This window comes from Pantherophis guttatus, chromosome 2 (assembly GCF_059756535.1).
Source record: "Pantherophis guttatus breed Tessera chromosome 2, ASM5975653v1, whole genome shotgun sequence".
Classification (NCBI taxonomy): domain Eukaryota; kingdom Metazoa; phylum Chordata; class Lepidosauria; order Squamata; family Colubridae; genus Pantherophis; species Pantherophis guttatus.
In genome coordinates this window covers 269641577-269661477 of record NC_142064.1, presented here as the reverse complement: position 1 = coordinate 269661477, position 19901 = coordinate 269641577, and the positions used below count along the sequence as shown (strand labels likewise).

General features: G+C 46.4%; 1 protein-coding gene and 1 pseudogene across 3 annotated transcripts in view; one reads left to right on the top strand and one right to left on the bottom strand.

Moving 5' to 3' along the window:
- Nucleotides 1-1662: 1662 nt before the first annotated feature.
- LOC117662563 (uncharacterized) overlaps nt 1663-19901 on the bottom strand; it is a 47929-nt gene continuing 29690 nt past the window's right edge. The window contains exons 10-13 of one of the 2 annotated variants that reach the window (XM_087884171.1): nt 9487-11694; nt 7512-7564; nt 5772-5834; nt 1663-1946 (exon numbers count right to left, since the gene is read on the bottom strand). In XM_087884171.1, the coding sequence (XP_087740297.1) occupies nt 5790-5834; nt 7512-7564; nt 9487-11694 (2306 nt within the window). In that variant the 3' untranslated portion in view covers nt 1663-1946; nt 5772-5789. Of the gene's footprint in view, nt 1948-5771; nt 5835-7511; nt 7565-9486; nt 11695-19901 lie in introns of both variants that reach the window. The other variant, XM_060691212.2, reaches the window with a different exon arrangement.
- Nucleotides 16822-18177, top strand: LOC117662610 (CD82 antigen pseudogene; annotated as a pseudogene). The gene has a single exon (XR_015731770.1). The product of XR_015731770.1 is annotated as a CD82 antigen pseudogene (transcript).

Here is a 19901-nt window from a genome sequence, read left to right as displayed (position 1 = left end):
ATTCTATTCTATTCTATTCTATTATCAGAATAGAGTTAGAAGGGACCTTAGAGGTCTTCTAGTTCAGCCTCCTGCTCAAGCAAGAGGCCCTATACCAGTGATGATGAACTTTTTCAGCACCAAGTGCCGAAAAGGGAGTGTGCGCTCGTGTGTACTTTGTGTGCGTGCACGCTCGTCTGGCCCACAACCCAGAGGAGGAGCTGCCCAGGGCACATGCACTTGCCCGAAAATGAATTTCCGGTTTCCAGTGTGCGCATGTGCGCCGGCCAGCTACTCTTCCGGGTTTCTGGCACGCATGTGCACATGATGATCAGCTGGCTGGCATACATGGTCATGCAAGAAAACGGAAGACCAGCTCTACCATTTTCCGGCACTGCTGCATGCAAAATGGCCGACTGACGCACTTGTGCCAGAAATCCAGAAGAGGAACAGGTGACTCCGTGCGTGCCAGACAACATGGTTCCCTCTTGCATGCCATACGTTCACCATCACCATTTAAGACAGGTGGTTGTCCAATCTCTTCTTAAAAACCGTTCAAAGTTACAACGGCACTGAAAAAGGTGGCTTATGACCATTTTCCACACTTACGACCGTTGCAGCATCCCCTGGTCACGGGATCAAAATCCAGACGCTTGGCAACGTATTTATGACCGTTGCATTGTCCTGGGGTCATATGAATCCTTTTTGTGACCATCTGACCAGCAAAGTCAGTGAGGAAGCCAGATTCACTTAACAACCAGGTTACTAACTTATCAACAGCAGCGATTCACTTGATAACTGAGGCAAGAAAGATCGTAAAACGGGGTAAAACTCACTTAAGAAATGTTTCAACAACAGGAATTTGGGGCTCAATTGTGTTCGTAAATCGAGGACTAGCTGTAATTTACACTGGAACAAAGTTTGAATACTGTATACTGTTCAGCTGTCAGAAATGTGGATTCCTCTGGTAGTGGCAGCTTTCGTTTTCATCCAAACTTTCAGTGTCTTTCTGTGGTGTCCCAAATTTGGAGTCCCTCCCTTGTAATTTTGTCTTTGATTGATGGGTCAATTTTTAGATCCCCTGTCATCACCTAATCATCTAATCCTAGGTGGATTAGAGTCAAGGGTTTGAGAGGAAAGGATTTGAACTCAAGACTCCTTTAATCACCTCAGCTGCCATTACATGTCATTAGCTCTTGTTTTAATTTCTTGGATTGAAATGATAAAAAAGGAAATTTAAAATAAAGAAGAACAATATATTTTTGATCCCTGTATTTGTTGGAATTTCATTTTCTTAGATAAGGCTCAGTTTTCAGGTCTTGTCGAGATCCTTCTGGATCCTGAGCTTGTCTTCTGGGGTGTTGGTTATTCCTACCAGCTTAGTGTCATCTGCAAATTTGATGAGTTCCCCTTCTATTCCCTCATCTAATCATTTATGAAGATATTGAAGAGTTATGGGCCTAAGTAAATAGATAAGGCTGGCTTCATCTTTTTTGACTTTCTGAAACTCCCTCAAAATCAGGCCTGCTGAGCCGAGAGGACTGGTGAAATATTGAGTTAAATGTTAAAATAAAAATGGATTAAATGCGTCACTATTGTGTGTCATGTAAATTCAGATATCTAATACTACAATCTTCAAAGATTGGGGGGGAGAGAGGAAATAATTGCAAGTGCACAACTCAATACAATATAGTCATTTTATTTTACAGAATTACATTTAGATCTATGTTATTCAGAGGACGCAAGCAAAGAGAAGTGGTCAGCGTGATAATGTTTAGGGAAATGGACACCACATCCAGTAAGGGCTAATGCTGAAAAAAAGATGAAGGGAGGGATTGGTTCTGAGAGAAATGCAGCCATCTTGATGTCCTCAGAAGGAAAAGGATGAGTTTCTTGAAGGAAAACATTTGGAAGAGCTTCTTTGAAGACTTTTCTGTTTGGTTTGGTCAACTGGCTGAGTCCAGGATCTTTAAAAAAGAATCAAAATAAGACCATTGATGGATTAGAAAAAATCTGCTATTTAAGAGAATTCTATGGAACTTCCAGTTTACTAAAGGAATTGTGTGCAAACGTCATTTGTACAAACAAGATGATTGCTAGAACATTCTCTTTCCCCAAATCAAATCAAATTTTTATTGTGGCTATAGACCAGCAAAAAGAGGGTCGGGTGCAGCCATTCAAAAAGCATAGAAGATGCGTTAGAGTCTAAGATTACTATTACCATGAAAAGCTAAAAGATATAAAACAAAACCATGTAAAAAACAAGAGTTTAAAAAGAGGGGTAGTAATTTTACGCATCCAGCATTTTGGCAGTCTAGTCCATGTGAGGTCAATCGGAAATTGATTGATTTAATAAGAGCCTTGGTAGTACAGTGGTCTAAAGCACCCTGTTAAGAACAGCTGCCTGCAATTACTGCAGGTTCGAATCTCGCCAAGGCTCAAGGTTGACTCAGCCTTCCATCCTTTCTAAGGTAGGTAAATTGAGGACCCAGTTTGTGGGGGCAATAAGCTGACTTTGTATAAATATACAAAAGAATGAAGGCTATTGCTTAACGCATTGTAAGCCGCCCTGAGTCTCCGGAGAAGGGCAGCATATAAATCAAATTAAAAAAAAAAAAAATTAAAAATGAAATCTAAAGAAATATCCATTATGACAACTGCACTGCTTTTATTTTGAAGTCAACTATTTTTCTTTCAATTTCTCAACATTGAAAGAAAGAATATTCCATATATTCTATAATATATTGAAATATATATTGGATCTCATATCACTGTTAACCACAAAGCAAGATTGCCCCGAGAACATAGAACAGGGGTCCCAATCTCAAGGCCGGGAGCTGGATCTTGTTGTGGCCCCGCCCTCTGAGCCTATCCCATCGGAGGAAGAAAGCTCCGAGCATGAGGAAGAGGAGTCAGCCAGGCCTCCCTCTCCAGGCCCCTCCCTTCTGGCACTGTCTCAGGTGCCGGCCGAGGGAGAGGAGATTAGCAGGGAGACAGGTGGCTCGGATGAGAGTGAAGGAGAGACATCATTCCTGGACGCACGCCTCCGAAAGCGTGATAAACGATTGCAGCAGCTCAGGAGGCGTGCTAGGGATTAGAACTGAGTCACTGGACCACACCCCAGAGACTATATAATAGAGGGTGGTGGCCAGTGATCCCTGTGACGAACAAAAATAAACCTTGGATAGTCACTAAAGCATCGTTCGAAACTGCTGAGAGGAATATTATTTTCTGTTGGACTCTTGTATGCTGAGTATATTCTGTTTCTGTGGAAATAAAAGCACTTGGCAGACGGTGTGTATATCGCTGCCAAGTTGGAGATAAAGACCTGGGTGTGTGCCAAGTGCTTCCTTAACCCTCGGCTGGCTGTGTTTGTGTGTGTGTGTGGACGGGGACAGATCAGATCTGGCCGGCAGGGTGCTTAGATCTGGTCCGCGGGACCGCCCTGGAAACAGCGAAGGACTGGCCCGCAGTACCTCTGCCAGTGAAAACGGAGCTCGGGACCCTCTTGCAACTCTCTGCCAATGAAAGCGGAGCTCGGGATCCTCCTGAGCTCCGTTTTCGCTGGCAGAGAGTTGCAGGAGGCCGTCACAGGCAAAACCGGAGCTCAGGAGCCCGTTTTCGCTGGCAGAGTGCTCAGGACACCACAGGTGCCCCTGACCCAAGTGATGTCGAGTTGGCCATGCCCATCCCGGCCATGCTCACCCCAGCCGCTCAAGGTCAAACACAACCCTGATGCAGCCCTCAATGAAACATAGGTGAGGGGAATTATTCAAGAAGTTGTTTCAAATTGCAGGCAGTCCTCGCTTAGCAACAGTTATGGGGAATGGAATTTCCATCGCCAAGTACAGATAGTCCTCAATTTACGACCAGAATGGAGCCCCACATTTTATGCACCTCTCCTGCGTGAGCTGCACTGCACTGGCTCCCAGTGGTCTTCCGGGTGCGCTTCAAGGTGTTAAAGCGCTCCATGGCATTGGACCTAGATATCTTCGAGACCGCCTGCTGCTACCGACGGCCTCCCACCGACCCGTGCGCTCCCACAGAGAGGGCCTCCTCAGGGTGCCATCAACCAAACAATGTAGGCTGCTGACCCCCAGGGGGAGGGCCTTCTCTGTGGGGGCACCTACCCTCTGGAATCAGCTGCCCCCAGAGATAAGGAGAATCCAAGACCTCGGTGCCTTCTGCCGTGCCCTTAAAACTTTCTTTCTTCAGCAAGCCAGGCTGGCCTAACACTTTTTAAAATGTTTTTAACTGGTTTGTCATTGTTTTTTAATTACGGGGCCAAATTTATATATATCTTTTTAATAGTATTTTAATGTTTGTAGTTTATGTTTTTATTTGGCTGTACACCGCCCTGAGTCCTCACGGAGAAGGGCGGTATATAAATTTGATATAAAATAAAAATAAATAAATAAATAAATGTTGCTAAGTGAGAAATTTGTGAAGTGAATTTTGCCCCATTTTACAACTTCTTTTGCCACATGTGTTAAGTGAATGACCGCAGTTGTTCAAGTTGTTAAGTGAATCTGGTTTCCCCATTGACTTTGCTCGTCAGAAGGTTGCAAAGAGGGATCGTGTGACCCCCCGGGACACTGCAACCGTCATAAATGTGAGTTAGTTGTCAAGCATGTGAATGTAAATCAAGTGAGCACGGGGATGCTAAAATGGTCACAGGTGTGAAAAATGGTCATAAGTCAATATTTTCAGTGTCGTTGTATGTTCGAACGGTCACTCAATGAACTGTTGTAAATCAAGGATTACCTGTAATGCGATATGAGAGTGCAAAGTGAGTAACCACGTCACTTGTCAGTCTCTGGTTACTGTTGTTAAACAAATCACCGGGAGGGTATATAGGCCCTCATGTAATCAGGGCTTCTGACTTCCTGCTGGCTTCCCCATTGACTTTGCTCGCGGAAAAGTCAGCAGGGGAGATCGTAAATTGTGATCCCGTGGCTATGGGATACTGTGATGGTCAGAAATCTGGGATGGTTGCCGAGCACCCAGATTGTGATTGTGGGACTATGGGATGTTATAAATTCAGTTCTAAATACAAGCTGATTGTTAAAGCACCTGAAATGTGATCATGTGACCATGGGGTGGGGGATGGCACATTTTATGACAGGCAGAAGTGTTTTAGGGCAGGGGTCCCCAACACCCAGGTCGCGGTCCAGTACTGGGTGGCAGCCCGTTCAGAACCGGGCCATGCAAGCGGAAGGTGATTGAGCGCCTGCCACTCACACAAAATCATTTCCTCTTACCGCCCCCCCCCGGCCAGTCTGCAATGCCAGAAAGATTGGGGGGGGCTGTTTTAGGGCCTGTAAAGCACCTTTTTGTGAGGCTGTTGTAACTCCAAATGGTCATTAAATGAGCAGTCATAGTCATACCGTGTTTTCCCGAAAATAAGACCCAACCAGAAAATAAGCCCTAGCATGATTTTTCAGGATGCTCGTAATATAAACCCTACCTCAAAAATAAGCCCCAGTTAAGACTGTCAGCCAGATGGATGCATTTAGTACTGTATTTCCTTGAAAATAAGACCTAACCGGAAAATAAGGCCTAATGCATCTTTCTGAAGCAAAAATTAATATAAGACCTGGTCTTATTTTTGGGGAAACACGGTATGTTGAGGACTACCTCAATAATACATAAATTAAATAAATGAATCACTGAAGGTAAAGGAAAGTATTGGAGTACGAATAACACTGCCATCTATATAACATTTATTCTCCTTCCTGTCCCAGGACATTTATTGCACCCTCTCACCCTTCTTTTCTCTCAACTTCACTTACCTTTCTGACAATTTGGTGCTATACGGCTGTGGTCAAAATAATTGTATTGCAGTCCAGGCTCATCTGAAGGAGAGGGGGGTAGGCAGAAAATATAAATCTCTGGTTATAAAACAAAACCCACAGCTACCGAAACCCTCCGACGCCATGCAAGTGAGGTTGGAGAAACACACAACACAACCAGAGGTGGGTTTCAGCAGGTTCTAGAGAACCGGTAGCGGAAATTTTGAGTAGTTCGGAGAACCGGTAGTAAAAATTCTGACTGGCCCCTCCCTCACTTATTCTCTGCCTCCTGAGTCCCAGCTGATTGGGAGGAAATGGGGATTTTGCAGTAACTTTCTCCTGGATTGGGGGGGGGAATGGAGATTTTACAGTATCCTTCCCCTGTAGTGGGGTGGGAATGGAGACTTTACAGTATCCTTCTCACGCTATGCCAAAGCCACACTCACCAAGCCACACCCACAGAACCGGTAGTAAAAAATTTTGAAACCCACCACTGAACACAACACATTAAGTGTTCTGTCAGATTCAGCTTTGGGTCTCAATTTCAGCCCAGGTTGCTTTGTCACAGTCACACGCTCAACCCCAGAAGCCCACCCAACCTCTCTTGAGTAGACCCAGAACATTACTGTCAGCCTTGGAGGCCATCTTTTTCTTTGGATCTTCAGGGCTGCCACACTTAGTGCTGTGGGAAACTAGGAGGGGGGATTGCATGGAGTTGCAGAGATATCTAGCCATAATAACATTCTTTTCTCTGAGAGTCAAGGACAGGTTATCTTCACAACCACCTTCTACCTCATAGCTCCCAGTGACCGGTAAGATCCCACAGAGTTGGTCTCCTCCGGGTCCCGTCAGCTAAACAATGCCGGCTGGCGGGCCCACGGGGGAGGGCCTTCTCTGTGGCTGCCCCAGCTTTCTGGAATCAGTTACCTCCTGAGATCCGGACCATCCCCACCCTGCTGGCCTTCCGAAAAGCGGTTAAGACCTGGCTTTTCCGGCAGGCCTGGGGCCATTGATCTCGCTTTGCGATCTGGCGAGATCCGGCCATGAATGGCGTGAATGCGTTCTAAGGTTTTTAATGTTTTTTAATCTTTTAAATTTTTTTAGAATGTTTTTTTCAAAATGTATTGTGAGCCGCCCTGAGTCTCTGGAGAGGGGCGGCATATAAATTGAATAAATTAAGTTAATTAAATTAAATTAAATTAAATTAAATTAAATTAAATTAAATTAAATTAAATTAAATTAAATTAAATTAAATTAAATTAAATTAAATTAAATTAAATTAAATTAAATTAAATTAAATTAAATTAATTAAATTAAATTAAAAAATTAAATTAAATTAAATTAAATTAAATTAAATTAAATTTAAATTAAATTAAATTAAATTAAAAAATTCAGCCTGCACCTGGAGTGGCGTAACTGGGAGGCATCTCCAGATGAGACGGTGCATGGATTGGACCAAATGATGGACACCCAAGTGGTGGGTGCAAGGGAAGGGACTTGGACTTTTTTTTGGGAGGGGAAAACCCGGAAGCTTTCAGATTCGGGTTTTCCCAGATGTGCCAATATGGCATCTCTAATAAAATGGAACCTTGAGGAACTTCTAGCCTCGGAGTCTTCTTTCGTTGGGGGTGTTGCTCGGAACCCTGACAATTATGATCAATTTTCACTGAGATTTTTTTCCGGGGTAGGTAGAGAGGAACTAAAAAAAAAAAAGATATATATATATTTTTCTCGCCTTACCACAGCAGTGGTGATTTCTTCCATGGAGAGTTCGGGCGGCCCGACAACAAGATCTGAGAATGCAGAAAGTTAATTCAGTGGGATGTTTTAACACCTTACAGGACTTCTAAGTCGGTGACAATTGTGGATGTGACAGGAGGAGCTGGAAGATGTGGATGTTACAAACGGTGTCAGCCCTGCGAGGCGGTTTAGACAAGAAGCCAAGATGCCCAACCAGCTCTGCTAGCCCTCTCTTCATTCTAAGGTTACATTAACAGAATCCTGCAAGGCTGAAAGCTTTGAGGGGCTGTCTCGCCCCCTCGGATTGGTCCGTCCAGGGGTGAAATGCTCCCGGTTCGGGCGAGTAGGTAGCAATGGCGGCGGGCAGTTTGGAGAACCGGTAGCAAAAATCCCTGCCCCCGCTCCCCATGCCCAGCTGAGCAGCGCGATCATCAGAGCCTTTTTTTTACTTTTAAATGGCTCTGACGAGCCAAGCTCTGACGATCCCAGCTGAGTTGCCTGCCGATCAGGCAACTCAGCTGGGATCGTCAGAGCCTTTTGAAAGCATTTTTTTAACATGGTTTTACATGTAAAAAATGTTTTTAAAAGTAAAAAAAAAAAAAATTGGCCACGCCCACCCAGTCACATTACACACACCCCGCACCAAGCCACGCCCACAGAACCGGTAGTAACAAATTTTAGATTTCACCCCTGGGCCTGTCCCACCTGTGCCAGCAGAGGAGGGTCTAATGACAATTCAGCACGGCCAACTTGCTTCGGCCAACTCACCGCAGGACAACAAAGTGTTACACTAATATTAAAGAAACAGTGGAATAGAATGCAAGGATGCAAAAGGAGGGAAAGAATGAAATGTCCTTTACCTTTAACAGTCTTTTAGTCACACGGGTTAACAAAAAAAAATCAAACATAATACAAACCTGGGCTTAGCACGTTCTGTTCTGTAACTGTTCTTTGGGCCCTTTAGCCTCCAGCTCCCTAATCATTTTTTGTTCCTCTGCACTTTCTTGTTTTGTTCCTTGAAAACATTTCGCTTCTCACTCCAAGACGACAGAACTGAAGAAGCTTCTTGGATGAGAAGCAAAACATTTTCAAGGGGGGAAAAAAAAAAACCCAGGAAAGTCCAGATGCCTTTTGCAAGAGCATCTTTTGGGAGAACACCAGGAACTCATCTCAAGATTTTCTGAAATCGCATGAGCCGTTTTCTTTCCCCGTAAGAAAGAAAAAGATTCTTTCTTTTCAACCAGATGTCCTACAGCAAGGGTGGAGAACCTTTTGTGACTTGTGGACTTCAACTCCTAGTTGTTGTGGCCCGTCAGCGGCCTGTGCAGCTAGTAGCTGATTCCGACAGCGAGGAGGCTGGTGTGGTGCTGCGCCAGCAGCCTGTGTAGCTGGCACTCGAGTCAGACAATGAGGAGGCTGGAGAAGATGTGGTGCCAGAGGCAGGGACTCAGCCAGGGCCTTCAGAACCTCCAGAATCTCCCTTAAGTGAAGAGGACGAAGAGAAGGAGCCTCTTCTCGATGCACGGGCGCACAGAGCTGCCAAAAGGCAGGAGTGGCTCCTCAGGAGAAGGTCTCGAGAGTAAGGCTTGGGGCTAATTGGCCACTCCCTTAGCCTATTTAAGGAGGAATGCCGACTGAAGCAATTTGCAGGGAACAACTTCGTTCACATACCTTCGTGTCTTGTCTTGCTTATCTTATCAGCTTCCTGCAAATTGCTTCTGGGCATTCTGCCAACCACAATAAGCTTTCAGTATTATTCTTTGAATTCTTGGCGGCTGTTAATGCAGTTAATTAACAGCCGTTGTTGTAAAAAACTGGTTTATTTAGTAAACTAAGGTTGAACGGACTTTGTGTGTGCTCCATTCTTTGGGGTCTGTAGCTGGGGCAGAACACTAGTGTCCTGGCTGAGGAATTCTGGGAGTTGAAGTCCACAAGTCATAAAGGGGCCTTGGTTCGCTGTCCTACAGGAACTCACCTGTGTGGGTCCTTTCATGCTCTGCGAGAAGGGATCGCTGGCTGAAGCTTTCCGTGCATTCGGAACATTGGTAGGCCTTCTTCCCCAGGTGAGCCGCCCGGTGGGTGAGGAGGGATCTCTTCCAGCTGAAGCTTTTCCCGCACTCGGAGCATTTGTAGGGTTTCTCTCCCGTATGAGTCCGCTTGTGCACAATCAGGGCAACCTTCTGATTAAAGCTCTTCCCACAGTCGAAGCAGGAATAGGGCTTCTCTCCCGTGTGGATGATCTCATGGCGAGCCAGGTGGTCCTTTTTATGGAAGCACTTCCCGCACTCAGTACAGGAGTACGGCTTCTCGCCGGTGTGGATTCTCGTGTGGTTGATCAGGCCCACCTTCCAGTTGAACCCTTTCCCGCACTCGGAGCACTGGTACGGCTTCTCTCCCGTGTGGGTCCTCTTGTGCGTCATGAGACGGTCTTTCTTGTAGAAGCTTTTCCCGCAGTCCGAGCACTCGTAGGGCTTCTCCCCTGTGTGGGTCCTCATGTGCGCCACAAAGTTGGCCTTCACGCTGTAGCTTTTCCCGCACTCGGCGCACTCGTGCGGCTTCTCCCCCGTGTGGGTCCGTTTGTGGGCAAAGAGCGAGGACTTTGCGTGGAAGCTCTTCCCGCACTCGGGACACTTGTAGGGTCTCTCGCCCGTATGGATCCTCTTGTGTTGGATGAGGATCCACTTCCCGCTGAAAGTTTTCCCGCACTCCGAGCACATGTAAGGTTTCTCCCCCGTGTGGGTCCTCATGTGGATGGTCAGAGCGGATGTCCAATTGAAGCCTTTGCCGCAGATTTTGCACTCGTGCAGAGTCTGCTCCCCTGTGTGCTTCCTCATGTGCATGATCAGGGAGCGTTTCCAGTAGAAGCTTTGGCCACAGTCTGAGCAGGTGTGGGAGCGTTCCCCCGTGTGGGTTTTCTCGTGCCTTAAAAGGTAAGAGGAGCAGGAGAACCCCTTCCCGCAATGGGAGCACTGATACGGCCGTTCTCCTGTATGAATTCTCTTGTGTACGTCAAGGTATGCTTTCAGGATGAAGCGTTTCCCGCAGTCAGGGCATTCGTAGGGTTTCTCACCTGTGTGCGTCCTCCGGTGCGTAATTAAACCAGAAATCTGTTTGAAGCTCTTCTCGCATTCGGAGCACTCGTAAGGCTTCTCTCCTGTGTGGGTCCTCTTATGTGTAACCAGAGTTGCTCCGTGATTGAAGCTCTTCCCACATATGGAGCACATGTAAGGTTTCTCGCCCGTATGGATTCTCCGGTGTGTGATCAAGTAATCCTTGCGGCCAAAGCTTTTCCCGCATTCGGGGCACTCGTAGGATTTGAGAGCTGATCCGGCTGAGTGCGTTTTCTTGTGTCTCCGAAACGATGCGGTGTAACTGAAGCATTTCCCGCATTCGGCACACTGGTAAGGCTTCTCCGCCGTGTGGCTCTGTTTGTGGATGTTGAGCGTTCCTTTCTCACGGAAACTTTTCCCACAGTCGGGACACTGGTAGGGCTTCTCTTCCGAATGAGTTCTCATGTGTACATTGAGAGCCGATTTCACGGTGAAGGTCTTCCCGCAATCGGAGCACTCGTACGGCTTTTCCCCCGTGTGGATCCTCCGATGGACGGCAAGGTGCGGCTTACGGTTGAAGCTCTTCCCACAGTCTGGGCATCTGTACAGCTTCTCCCCGGTGTGGATTCTCTCGTGCAGGATCAGGGACCCCTTGCGGAAAAAGCTTTTCCCGCACTCGGAACAAGCGTATGGCCTCTCCCCGGTGTGGATCCTCTTGTGTTGGAGAACATAGGCTTTCTCGCGGAAGGTTTTCCCGCAGTCGGAGCACTGGTACGGTTTCTCACTCACATGGCTTGCCTCGTGGCTGAGAAGGGCGTGGCGGGAAGAAAAACTCTGGTCGCACCGGGGACAGCTGTACAGTTTCTCTCGGCTGTGACCCCTCTCGTGGATTATCAGCTGGGACCACTTGTAAAAGCTTTCTCCGCACTGCATGCATTTGTACGGATTCGCTTTGGCTTTCTTGCTTGGGAGAGATCCCTGGCCACCATCTGTTCTACCGTCATCCCCCAAGGTCTTTTGCGGCGTCGCATCTTGCAGAGTGTCTCCTCCAACTTTTCCCAAAGTTGCTGCTATTTCCTGGATAGACTTTTCCAACTGAAGGTGGGCTTCTTTTTCTTGTGATTGATCATGGTCTGTTGGAACAAAAGAAGAGCAACAAAGATGATTAGGAGACTGGAGGCTAAAAACACACGAAGAACAATTGCTGGAATTGGGTATGTCTAGTTTAATGAAAAGAAGGATTAGACATGACATGATAGCAGTGTTCCATTATTTGAGGGACTGCCACAAAGAAGAGGGGGGGTCAACCTATTCTCCAAAGCACCAGAAGGCAAGACAAGAAGCAATGGGTGGAAACAAATGAAGGAGAGAAGCAACCTGGAATTAAGGAGAAACTTCCTAACAGTGAGGACAATTAACCAGTGGAACAGCTTGCCACCAGACATTGTGGTTGCTCCATCACTGGAAGAGGCTGGACAGCCACTTGTCTGCAATGGGATAGGGCAGTGATGGCTAACCTTTTTGGCGTCGCGTGCCAAAAGTGGGAGGAGCATGGGGGGGTCGCGTATGCGCATGCCCACACCCATACTTTAATGCCCCCCTATGCATGTGTGCCTGACACACACACACACACACGCGCTCCCCTCGCTTTTGTCACACAACGACAAAAAGGTTACTGGTAGGCCCAGTAGGCCCGTTTTTTGCCCTCGGCAGGCTCAAGAGGCTTTCTTAGAGCCTGGGGAGGGCAAAAACAGCCTCCCCTACCCCACAAAGGCCCTCCAGAGGCCGGAAACGGCCCATTTCCTGACTTCCGGTGGGCCCAGAAGGTCCAAAAATGAGCTGGCCGATGCACGCATGCACACAGGAGCTGAGCTAGGGCAACGCTCACGTGCCCACAGATATGGCTCTGCGTACCACCTGTGGCACGCGTGCCATAGGTTCGCCATCACGGGTATAGGGTCTCCTGCTTGAGCAGAGGGTTGGACTAGAAGAGCTCCAAGGTCCCTTCCAACTCTGTTGTTATTGTATTAAGACTTAAAACGGGGCCTCGCAGCAACATCTACTGAGCTGAGCGAAATTAAACCCAGTCTTCAGCAATCTCCAGGAATCTGGCAGGGCGGGAAAGGAGACTTGTTATTGTTATTGTTTAGATTCTATACCGCTTCATAGTGCTTTACAGCCCTCTCTAAGCGGTTTACAAAGTTAGCATATAGCATATTGCATATAAGCATATTGCATTAGCATATTGCCCCCTAACAATCTGGGTCCTCATTTTACCCACCTTGGAAGGATGAAAGGCTGAGTCAACTTTGAGCCGGTGAGATTTGATCTGCTGACCTGCTGAACTAGCAGTCAGCTGAAACAGCTGCAGTACTGTCCTCTAACCACTGCACCACCTCGGATCTATTTGATCTTTCTAGTCCGGGAACCACTATTTCAAAGAAATTAAGGATAGTATACAGCAGTCCTTTTTTTTTTTTTTTTAATTTGATTTATATGCCGCCCTTCTCCGGAGACTCAGGGCGGCTTACAATGCGTTAAGCAATAGCCTTCATACTTTTGTATATTTATACAAAGTCAGCTTATTGCCCCCACAACTGGGTCCTCATTTCACCTACCTTAGAAAGGATGGAAGGCTGAGTCAACCTTGAGCCTTGGCGAGATTCGAACCCTGCAGTAATTGCAGGCAGCTGGTCTTAATAACCAGCTTAATAACAGGGTGCCTTAAACCCCTGTACTACCAAGGCTACCATGAGTCCTTGAGTTATGAGTGTAATGGAGCTGGCTTATTGTCAGTTTTGGAAGCCATATTAGGCCGGAAACTTCCAAGCTGCCACCTTCTCATGTGTGGGAAAGTAGGAGGGGGGGGGGGATTTAATTGAGAGTTTGTATTTAGACAAAATAGCATTCTTCCTGTCGGTCAAGGTCAGGATGAGCCTGCATCTGGAGAAGGAGTGGTTGGAGTGCTGTCTCATGATGGGACGGATGGTGATTGGAGCATGTGATCGACTAAGGAGTGAGGGGATGATGGTTTTGGGGGTTTTGATTTACTGAGGGAAAACCTGGAACTCTCAGATTCGGGTTTTCCCAAGATGTGCCAGTAAACCTACTCTAATAAATGGAACTTTGAGAAAATGCTTGCCTCAAGAGTTTTTAATTGGAGCGGAGGTTTTTCTGGAGCGCTGACGCTTATCATGGCTGCAAATCATGAAGGTCATAAATCAGGGTCACCCATTGTGACTGACCTGATTTTACGGCCTTGTTTTGAAACGATTGAGTAAGCAGGTGCCATGATGGTAAAGCGACTGCAACCCAATAGTTCTCAATGGGCTTGGTTTTGCCAAAAAGCAGGTGCCGATTTTGGACAAAACACGGTTGTCGTGTCTCCAGGAGATTATAAACCGTGATCCAGTTGCGGAGTGCGCAAAATACGGTCACATGACTTGGGGGGAGGGGGGAAGTGGAAGTCACCCTCATCAGAACTTTGAATCCAGATCACAAGTACCCCCCGGGGAGGTCTGTTGTAACTTTGAACACTCGCTCTGCGATCAGTTACTACCCGTATTTAATGTTAAGACTGTTGAAATCAAAGCTCATCCATTCTGTTCCCCCAATTACCCAAATAGCATTGGGATCGTACATTTTAGAACAAGACGCAAAGGACACGGATCAAGAGGTGTTTTGCTCATCTCCTATGAATTTTTAGGTATGTCGTTTTGAGTTTCACCAAGCTTGTGAGTCTTTTTTCTTAGTCCAAGTGCTGTTGCAACCACACTCTTTAATTTTAATACACGTGGTTGTTTGGAATTTTGTCAAGATTCTATCAAGATGGCAAAATTGAGGACCCAGTTTGTGGGGGAAATAAGCTGACTTTGTACAAATATACAAAAGTAGGAAGGCTATTGCTTAACGCATTGTAAGCCGCCCTGAGTCTCCGGAGAAGGGCGGCATATAAATCAATTTTTTTAAAAAAAATTGGAGCTGCTAAAATCGATGGGTGGGCTAGTGGTTATTTGTTCTATGTAGTAGATAAAAATGGGGTTAGACAAGCATCTCAAATCCCCTTTCCCAGAGAAAATACGTTTCAGGAGAACAAGAAAAACAGTTAGACCAGTGTTTCTCAACCTCAGCAACTTTTAAGATGTGTGGACTTCAACTCCTAGAATTCCCCAGCCAGCATGCCTGCTGGCTGGGGAATTCTGGGAGTTGAAGTCCACACATCTTAAAAGTTGCTGAGGTTGAGAATCACTGTTTTAAACAAATACGATTAAAACACTGGGAAATCGAAACAGCGCTCAGAAGAAACTTATTCTCCAAAGCCCCGGAAGGCAGGACAAGAAACAATGGATGGAAACTAACCAAGGAGAGAAGCAACCTGGAATTAAGGACAAGCTTCCTAACAGCGAGGACAATTAACCAGCGGAACAATTGGTCTGCAGAAGTTGTGGGTGCTCCAATACTGGAGGTTTTTGAGAAGAGAGACAACCATTTGTCTGAAATGGTATAGGGCAGTGATGTTTAACCTTTTCGGCACTAAGTGCCAAAAGTGGAGCGTGTGTTTGTGTGTGCGCACGTGCCGGAGCGCCAGGACCCGGAGGAGAGCAGCTGGCTTGTGCGCATGTGTGTGGCAGCTAGCTGCACTTCTGGGTTCCGTTGCGTGCATGCGCACTCACCAGCTGCTCTCTTCCGGGTTCTTCGAAAATCAGCTGGCCGATGGAACCCAGGAGAGAGCAGCTGGCTGGTGCACATGCGTACCGGCCAGCTATCCAGCACACATACGCACGACGGAACCCGGAAGTGCAGCTGGTGATGGCGCGTATGACCGCAGAGAGGGCTCTGCGTGCCACCTATGGCATGCGTGCCATAGGTTCGCTATCACAGATATCAGGTCTCCTGCTTGAGCAGGGGGTTGGACTAGAACAGGGCTCTGCAACCTTAAACACTCAAAGAGCCATTTGGACCTGTTTCCCACAGAAAAGAAAACACCGGGAGCCACAAAACCCTTCCCGTGCCTGGCTATTTCTTGAGTGGCCACAAAACTAGGATATGTAGTTGAAGTAAACGTTCTGTTTTCTTCTGAAACTCTTCTTTTCTTGGATTGATTGATTGATTGATATGATTTATTTATTTATTTATTTATTTATTTATTTATTTATTTATTTATTTATTTATTTATTTATTTATTTTTTTCTATACCGCCCTTCTCCCGAAGGATTCAGGGCGGTGTACAGCCTGATTAAAAGCACAAAGACAGACAAAATTTAAAAATAATTAAAATTATTAAATGATAGGCTCAATTATAAAACCCCCAAATTTAAAATCCCATTTAAAACCAATTAAAATCTTTACATTGATAGCCCAGCCTGGCGGAACAAGAAGGTTTTGAGGGCACAGCGAAATACATGGAGATCAGAGATTTTACGCATTTCTGGGGGCAGTTCATTCCACAGGGCTGGGGCTCCCACAGAGAAGGCCCTCCCCCTGGGTGTCGCCAGCCGACATAATTTGACCGATGGCACCCTGAGGAGACCCTCTCTGTGGGAGCAAACCGGCCCGGTGGGAGGCTACTGGTGGCAGAAGACGGTCTCGAAGGTATCCAGGTCCAATGCCATGGAGCGCTTTAAAGGTGGTAACCAACACCTTGAATCGCACCCGGAAGACCACTGGGAGCCAGTGCAGCTCGCGCAGGAGGGGTGTCACGTGGGCACAACGAGTTGCGCCCATAACCGCCCGCGCGACCGCATTCTGGACCAGTTGGAGCCTCTGGGTGCTTTTCAAGGGGAGCCCCATGTAGAGAGCATTGCATGATTGGCCTACCTGGGATTGAAAAGCTCAATAAATCGCGGGCCGGCGGGTGTCGCACATTGGTGGTTGTGACGCATATTTCGAGTGACAGGGAGCCACAGCAGAGGGGTGAAAGAGCCACATGCGGCTCCAGAGCCGCAGGTTGCTGACCCCCAGACTCGAAAGAGCTCCAAGATCCCTTCCAGCTGACTTACTGATGATTGAATGAAAGGGGCTTAGAGATAACACATCATCAATAACATTTGTTCGAGGAACACAGCCTTTGTCTAACTAAATCAACTGCTGTCTTTGTGATCCTTCCCTCATTTTAGTGCAGGGACGTGGTGTCCAGGTGATCGTCAGGAGTCAACACTGACTTGGGCCCAAATGAAAAAATAAATAAATAAATAAGAGGGAAAGAAATAGAATGGATTAAAGTTTAGTAAGCCTAGGATAGAAGCTCCACAGATGGCGACATACAGTTCTTCCATTGTGCTGGTGGACTCCGTTTTATTTTTTTCAGTTGAATGTTCCGAGTTCTACGCAGAAGTCCCAAGATTCTGTTCAAAGGAAGATGAAGGTGGGATATTGCTGTAAGAAAGTCACCCTGTACTTGTTTTTCTTCTTCAATCACCTGTTCTTTATCTTGGGGGCCCTGATGGTCGGGATTGGAACCTGGATTTTGGTTGACCAAAAATCCTTCATTCCCATCCTGCAGCATTCGGTGCCCTCATTCCAAGCTGGGCTCTACGTCTTCATCGGAGTCGGTGCCGTCACCATGGTGCTCGGCTTCCTGGGATCCTTAGGGGCCCTCTGTGGCATCCGGTGTGCCCTTGGCATCTACCTCACCTGCCTGGTGTTCATCCTCTCGGCCCAGGTCACTGCTGGTCTGATGATCTACTTCCAACAGAGCTCACTGAAAGCCAGAATGCCCGAGGTGGTGATTGATCTCTTCCAGACATATAACCCTTCGGATGATATGAATCAGGTCCTCGAATCCGCTTGGGACTTTGTTCAATTCAAGTTCTCGTGCTGCGGCTGGACCGGACCCGAAGACTGGCAACTCAACAAAATCCTTTGGACGAACAAAATGCGCTTCTATCCATGTTCTTGCAGCAACCAGACGGAGGACACCTCGATAGGGACAGGTTTCTGTGCTCTGAAGACCGATTCAAACTCAAGCACCATGGCCGACTGGCCCGTGAAGAAGCACGGGTGCCGGATGGCTGTGCAGAACTGGCTGCAGGAAAATTTCAACGTCTTTCTCGGGGTCTGCATCGGAGTGGGCATCACGGAGGTGCTGGGGATAGGGCTCTCTATCTGCCTTTGCAAAGGCAAAACGTGCCAGTACTGAAGACGACGCCCCCGCCTGGAGCCTGGATGCGATCCACGAGGAAAGAGGGAACTGGATTCCTTGTTCTAGACGGTGCTTGGCAGTCCCTACTGGAGCATTAACCCAAATTCCTCTACTTATCTTGCTCCTTCCTTTTATAGCCAAGAGCATCAATGGGTGCAAATGTTATGAACTTTTAGGTTTTATTCACCGCCGTAATAAGATTTAGGATGCTCCGTATGTCTTCCGGACAACTCCTTGCGCTGGGTACGTACCCTCTTCCTTCTGTGCAGTTTGGATCAAGTTGGGAGATTAGACTGGTGGACTTCCTCCGCAAATATTCCTACCTGAAGCTGGTTCATCCTTTCTCAAATTATTCAGACCCCGCTTTTCAGGCTGACTTCCTCAATTCCCAGGGGAAAATCTCTTCTGTCTGGAATTGTATCGCTTGCTCCGTTTCTCCAACTTTTGCAAAATAAAAATTGTATCGGCTGTACAACTTTCTTTCCCTTCCTGTTTGGTGTTTGGGATATCCATCAGGTCAAAGGTGAGGTGAGGCTTCAAAGGAGGACTCTGGATCACAGGGTGGAGTATCTGGAGTTCTCCTCTTCCTGGGTTTGTTCATTTGAAGGCAGTTTATTTTTGTTGCACAGGCAGTCCTCGACTTACAACCATTCGTTTGGTGACCGAAGTTATTACGGTACTCGAAAAAAAATTGACTCATGACCGTTGCAGCATTCCCGTTGGTCACATGATCAAAATTCGAGCGCTTGTTAACTAGTTCATACTTATGACAGTTGCTGTGTCTCGCAGTCATGTGATCCCCTTTTGCGACCTTTTGACAAGCAAATCCAATGGGGGAAGCCAGATTCACATAGCAACTATGATACTAACTTAACAGTAATTGTGGCAAGGAAGGTCCTAAAATGGAGCCAAACTCACTTAGCAACTGTCTTGCTTAGCAACAGAAATTTTGGGTTCAGTTACAGGTAGTCCTCGACTTACGGCCACAATTGAGCCCAAACTCTTATGTTGCTAAGTGAGAAATTTGTTAAGTGAGTTTTGCCCCATTTTACGTCTTTTCTTGCCACTGTTGTTAAGTGAATCACTGTGGTTGTTAAATTAGTAACACGGTTGCTAAGTGAATTTGGCTTCCCCATTGACTTCGCTCGTCAGAAAGGTCGCAAAAGGTGATCACGTGACCCCGGGACACTGCAACTGTCATAAATATGAGTCAGTTGCCAAGCGTCTGAATTTTGATCACGTGATCATGGGGACGCTGCATTGGTTGTAACTGTGACTTTTTTAAAAAGTCACTTTTTTCTGTGCCGTCGTAACTTTGAATGGTCACTAAAAATGAACGGTTGTAAGTCGAGGACGACCTGTATGATCGTAAATCGAGGACTACTTGCAACTATTTTAAAATTTTAAATTTTAAATATTAAATATTATTAAATGGTTTTGAACATTTCATATTGATTTGTCTATTATATTGTTGTGAGCCAGTCCTTTTCGGAGAGAGGGCGGCATATAAGCTTAATAAATAAATAAATAAATAAATAAATCCTTGGTAGTACAGTGGTCTAAGGCACCTTGTTATTAAGCTGGTTATTAAGACCAGCTGCCTGCAATTACTGCAGGTTCGAATCTCGCCAAGGCTCAAGGTTGACTCAGCCTTCCATCCTTTCTAAGGTAGGTAAATTGAGGACCCAGTTGTGGGGGCAACAAGCTGACTTTGTATAAATATACAAAAGGATGAAGGCTATTGTTGAGCACATTGTAAGCAGCCCTGAGTCTCCGGAGAAGGGCGGCATATAAATCAAATTTAAAAAAATAAAATAAAATAAACTAACTAACTACATTTGTAAGAGATTAAAGAAATAATAAAAGCTAAACCAAGAATAAAAAGAAAAAATAGAAAGTGCAGAATATAGGGGGTCAAAAAAGAGGATCTCAAATCTTCTTGGCTGGTGAGGAATTACAAAGAACCCAGTTTACTTGCAGGCTTTCCAATTGTTGTGGTCACTCGCTCTACTCAAAGGCACGTTAGAGATGGCGCACGCCTCAAAGGTGTGTCAGCAGGCAATCTTTTCAGACACTGCGTGGCTTTCAAGACCACCAGACATTTTTCTTGGGTTACCAACTTTCGTTATAAAGATGCAATAGCCGGTGCCATTTTGGTCTAGGGCAGGGCTGTCAAACTGGATTTCTTCGAGGGCCAGA